The sequence below is a fragment of the Pteropus vampyrus genome, unplaced genomic scaffold, assembly GCF_000151845.1.
Source record: "Pteropus vampyrus isolate Shadow unplaced genomic scaffold, Pvam_2.0 Scaffold30, whole genome shotgun sequence".
Classification (NCBI taxonomy): domain Eukaryota; kingdom Metazoa; phylum Chordata; class Mammalia; order Chiroptera; family Pteropodidae; genus Pteropus; species Pteropus vampyrus.
This window is the reverse complement of record NW_011888811.1, coordinates 6,081,011-6,086,982: the sequence shown is the minus strand read 5'-3', so window position 1 is coordinate 6,086,982 and position 5,972 is coordinate 6,081,011. Positions and strand designations below refer to the sequence as shown.

General features: G+C 33.6%; 1 protein-coding gene across 2 annotated transcripts in view; it reads left to right on the top strand.

The window, feature by feature from the left end:
- GABRG2 (gamma-aminobutyric acid type A receptor gamma2 subunit) overlaps positions 1–5,972 on the top strand; it is an 80,566-nt gene that overhangs the window by 23,602 nt on the left and 50,992 nt on the right. For both annotated transcript variants that reach the window (XM_011356703.1, XM_011356702.1), the window contains exons 2-4: positions 612–763; positions 2,272–2,339; positions 4,545–4,765. In XM_011356703.1, the coding sequence (XP_011355005.1) occupies positions 612–763; positions 2,272–2,339; positions 4,545–4,765 (441 nt within the window). The remainder of the gene's footprint in view (positions 1–611; positions 764–2,271; positions 2,340–4,544; positions 4,766–5,972) is intronic.

Here is a 5,972-nt window from a genome sequence, read left to right as displayed (position 1 = left end):
CAGAACCAGGTTCTTAACGATCAAAGATAAATGAACCGCCCTTGCCTTCAGTGCAAGTCTGGGAAAAAAAATACACATACACACACCCTGGGGGAAAAACAGGCAGCAAGACTGAGCTTTCCTTAGTAGTTCAATTGAGGGGGGAGAGGCTTGTCTGGCAGTTTGTGGGAGTGAATCTAATTATCAGTCTCTTACTTTCATTAATAGGTTGGAGCAAGTTAACTTCTCAAAGGAAAAATAGTAGACATTATGCCTGAATTTGTGGACTACATTATTTTCATTTAAGCATCACTTTCACAAAAACAGTTTTTTTCAAGGTTCTTCCTAAAGCTGGGCAGGTGGGCATGAATAACATCATCTCTGAAGAAGGTAAAAATAAGTAGTAAAACATGGTATACCTATAGATGGCCAGGCAAGGCATTCTGAAAACCCAGAGCACACTGTGCAGTTTAATTAGCTAGACTAACCCTCAGATCAGAATTTTACTATAATCCATTTCAATCCATTCCTGTAATCTGGTTTCATTTTTCTCTTTCCACCAGTGGCCTGGGGGTAAAATTTAACTTAGATGTAGTCTATATGTTTCCTGACCAACATTTTTGTTTTCTTAGCCTCACTAGCCAAAAATCTGATGACGACTATGAAGATTATGCTTCTAACAAAACATGGGTCTTGACACCAAAAGTTCCTGAGGGTGATGTTACTGTTATCTTAAACAACCTCTTGGAAGGCTACGACAATAAACTTCGACCTGATATAGGAGGTATTGTAAAGTCCTCTGTAGTGTGGTGTAGCAAGAAAGTCATAAACATGCCTACCACATTAGAAGAAAACATCGGCATATTTCAATAACCAGAACTATTTAAATGATACTTTCATTATGTTGTAAAAATAGATAAAGGATGTATAATTAGCATTCCAGTCTAGGGGAGGAAGGGGCATTGATAAGTTCAAGTGAAGAAAGATAATTTTCAAGTGAAACTTGAGAGCTAGATATTAAACTTTTCTGAGATATCTCAAACAAAGGATGAAAAAGAAAAGTGACACTTCTTTATGAAGTAACGTCAAAAACAAACAAGCAAATAATCATAAAGAAAGGATATACTGGTTACTTATTGCTGTGCAACAAACAATTATAAAAATCTCAGTGGCATATAATAATAGGCATTTACTTAGCACTTTGGTGGGGTGGTCTAATTTAATCTAAGCCAAGCTGGGGCTGTTCATTTAGGAAGCTGTACTCATTCCACTCCTGGGACCAGCAGACGAGCTAGGAGTAGCCTTCTCGTGATAACAGCAAAGAATAAGAGAAAAAGTAGAAGTTCATAAGGTAGAAGAAGTTCATAATGCTTGAGATTAGAATGAGCACTTCTGTCCTTATCTTATTAACAAAAGCAAGTCAAATGATCAAGCCCAAAGTTCAGAGGCAGAGAAATAGTCTTGATTGACCCCAAAGGTGTAGACACAGAGAACAGTGAAGAATTCAATCCACCATAGAGAATTAGGGCATGGCTCTTTCAAGGTAAGTGGATAAAAATGAGACAAATGTTCTTTTTGAATCAGAGCCCAGAATGATATTATGAATCCTTGTTCATTAAATGTCAAATGAAAATGGAGCACATGCATTTGGTCATGGATGTAATACTACATGATTTTTAATATTAGTCCTCTTTGACAAATAGATGTGTACTGGATTTCCATATGGTTTCCTCTGAATCACAAAATCCATTAAGTCATTGAGAAAGATTAATCTTGTGTTGGTTAGAGGCGTATGAGGATAAAGTGATCATAAGAGGAATCAAGAGGTACAATGGTTCAAAACCGATTCATAATACTTGTCACTCTTTATATCTACTTTATCTTTCTAACGCTATTTTTTCTAGGTTATTAAGGAGTTATTTCTTCTACATGGATTAATTCAGGTTACAATGCCCAAAGAGATTTAAGAGCTTAAAGGAAAAATAGTAAAATTCAGAATATTTCAGAGGATGAAGAAAATCTGATTTTTTTCTTATTTGTTCATTTTTATATAGTCTTGAAAGGATAATCAATTTCAAAACTCTACTATGCTTACTTGTTATGTATTTTATACTTAAATGGAGATATCCCTTTGAAAATAAAGTTATTTAAATGTAGCAAATTAGTTACTGGCACCAAACTAGTTGCAAATAAATCATTTCTAATGTAGCAAAATAAATGTATTTCTAGGATAGCAAAGATGGAAATATTGTGCCTCTCTACATGCACATATCTCTATGGTTTTCTTTACAGTGAAACCAACATTAATCCACACAGACATGTATGTGAATAGCATTGGTCCAGTGAATGCTATCAATATGGTAAGTTTCTAATAGTTTGTCTATTTTGTTAACATATTAGAGAAGACTTGTAGTATGATGCAAATAGCAAGACACATGCCAACAAAAAGTTTTGGAAGAGAAAGATAATCTTTCAAATTCTTTTATTCTCTCTTGCAATATGAAGATAATTTTTTAATGATTTGACATGAGAATTAAATGTGATATGTATAAAATTTCTGTAAAAATGCTGTATTCTTAAAATTCAATGATAACTGCTTAGCACAAAATAAAACATAGTACCTCACTAGTTTTTAGACTATTGATAGTGTGGAGAGGGCATAGTTTGCCTCAAATCAGATTGTTTCTCAGAGGAAACAGTTGATTAGATGTAACAATAAATGTAACTTTTTCTTGTATAACACTTTCTATCCAAATCTGAAATTAGAAACCATTGGAGGCTATAATAGAATAGAGTAGAACATGCAACATAACATAAATAAGATGAAAACGTTAATATAGCTTTTACTAAGCTAACTATAAGGACACTACATTGAGTAGAGAGATGAGAAATTTTAATTGCTCTCACTTGGGGTGAAAAACCTGCATATTTTATGCAAATAAGTTTGTTTGTTTAATCATTAAACAAATGCCAACATGTTTGTTCTTTACAACCAAAATTCTCAGAATATTTAGCATTCTGATGCAAACCGTAACATTTAAGATGAAGAAGTTATATATGTAGGTTATTTAAGCATAGAACTTTCAACTTTAGAATACTCGTCCCCAGAGCTACTGTCCCAGGATCACAGTCTATGAAAAGCTTGTTTAAAGAATCTTAAAGATTTTATTTTTACTTATTTGTGTGAGAGTGTTTTTCCAAAATGTACATTAGAAATTATTTAATCACTCTATCTTCTGGCACATCACTAATTAGTTGACAAAGAATTTCATATGATAAGTTTCCTTATCATTAGTTGTAGATTGCAAATGTGGAACTAAATGGTGAATGAAGTGGCATGGCTCACTCCAGTAGAAATATAGTCTATTACAATGAGACACAGCAGCAGGAGATGCAAGGAAATAACACATAAAAGTACAAGGAAGCAAAGGAATAATCTTTCTGTCTTTTGGCGTTCTTCATCAGAAAATGGTGGTGGGTTTAGAGAATTGAACTAGGAAATGTGGATAACTCCTATCCCTCAGCTCTCATCTTCTAAGAATATTGTTGTTGTTGTTGTTTTTAATTTTCTCATTGATAGGCATGATTAAAATCAATTTATAAAATAATTTTAAATAATACACAAATGTGATAGTCAAACTACAACTTGGGCATTCTGACTCCAGGCCTAATTATCTAAATTCGCAACACACTTATTTCTCTTTGTTTAAAATCGATCTCTTGTCATTTTAGTGGTATATACTTGAGGATAATAATTTGTCATAATAGGACTTTGAGAATATGTTTTGTGACAGAGATTAGCACAATTTAAAATTATTTTTCATTGGTTAATTTCCCCTTATTTAGAGAAAGGACAACAACTATAATAGTTAAAAAATGTTATCTTGCATATTGTATTGGTGTTTGTTATATTTGCCAGATACAGTGAAAAGAACTTTATGTGTAGTCCCTTTTCCTATCCTCACACTACCTAACAAGATAGGTTCTTTGGGGTCCCCATTGTATTATGAGGTGACTGACCCTCCAGAGCTTCAGTTTAGGACTGTTTTTGAGTGTTGTGGACTTTTACCTGATAGCGAAGTTTCTGAACTTTGGTAATTGTTTTCCATAACACATTTAGCAATGTCTAGACGTACTTTTTTAGTTGTGACAACTTGGTGGGTAGGGGTTGATGTTTGTGCTACTGGCATCAAGTGAGTAGGGGCTAGGAATGCTACTAAGCATCTTAAAACCCTCAAGACAGCCCCACGACAACGAATTAGCTAGCCAAGAACACATGAGAAACTCTGCTTCATAGACACCAAGTGCAAACAACTGTATCAGAGCTATGATCTTTTGCCAGCATTTATTTAGATGAGTCTATTTTTCCATAAAAATATCAACTGGTCTACAAAAGCTGAGTGAGTGTTCTTAGCAAAGTTTTTGCTTTCGTTTGGACTATTCAAAGCCAAAGTAGCTTTGCTTCATATTGACAGTGAGAACAAAAGTTATACATACAAACAAATGCTCTACGATATAATCCTATGTATTAAAATGTTCTATTTCATCTTTTTTTTTTAAAACAGGAATATACGATTGATATATTTTTTGCCCAAACATGGTATGACAGACGTTTGAAATTTAACAGCACCATTAAAGTTCTCCGATTGAATAGCAACATGGTGGGGAAAATATGGATTCCAGACACTTTCTTCAGAAATTCAAAAAAGGCTGATGCACACTGGATAACCACCCCCAATAGGATGCTGAGAATTTGGAATGATGGTCGAGTGCTCTATACTTTAAGGTATTCTGGGAAAAGAAAGGAGTAATTGATGGGAATAAAATAAAGATCAAACACACTCTCTTAAGACAAAAGAAATTTCAAGCCTACCTCAGGGTTGGCATGTTTGATCAAAACAGTACATGACACTACAAAATTAGTTGTTCTTTTTGTTATCGATGAGCCTTTTCAAAGGACTAGTCATAGGTAGAAATCATTTTCTGCGACTTATGTGAGAACTCAGTTTTCTCACAAGGACATAAAATTTCCCTTTCTTGTGTAAGATCACCTGATCTTTGCATCAGTCTTGGCTTTTGTGTGTGTGTGTCTTGCTACTTTAAAAAATGAAAACTAAAATAGTTAGTCATCCTTGGGACCACCATTTGTTATGCTTGGAAACGCCTCTGTTTCCAAGGAAACCATTGCAAAAGGAGAACTTTGATATGGAAATCTCCCATTTGTCTTTCTCTTTGTAGCTGCACAATGGCAAGTAACTAGAATAAATTCCATCTCTGAGCCCCCGTTCCCCACTACACTGATATAGGCTGTTTGACTTAATTCATTGGCTATTTTTCGAAATAGACATCTTCTGGAAAAAGTTAGAGCTATATTTTTTTTTGAACTTAAATATTAAGTGACATTTGGAAGATTTCCACTTAAATTATTTTATGCTATTATCTTAGCACTTCATATTTCCAAACATTTAAAATATTTTTATGCTAAAGAGAGTGTATTATTAAACAACATAATAGGTAAATACATAGACTTAAGAATCTGACAAATCTCGCTTTAGTGCTTAGCTCTATATTGTACTATCTGAATGTATTAAGGTAACTCTACAGAAATTCTATGTACAGAACTTGGGGCAGCTATCTAGTAGTAGGGGTCTAGAAGACGTATCACAAAGCTTTGTTTGTATGGCAAGTTTAATACTTTAACTTGGTTACGTTTTTAATTAGAGAGATTAGGTGGAAACTGATGGAGATTACCAGGAAAGAAGGCACCACTATTCCCATGATATGCACCACACTCAATTGAACAAATTCTTACCTTTCATTTCTTTAATTTCTATAAAATAGACAACGATTCTTATCTTACAGAGTTGTTATAAGGACTAAATGGGGTGATATGTAAAATGGTTAATGTAGAGCCTGATATACAGGAGTATAGCAGATATTAAATTTATTTGTATATATATATTTTAGTAAAAAATATAAATATAATTTTTCTA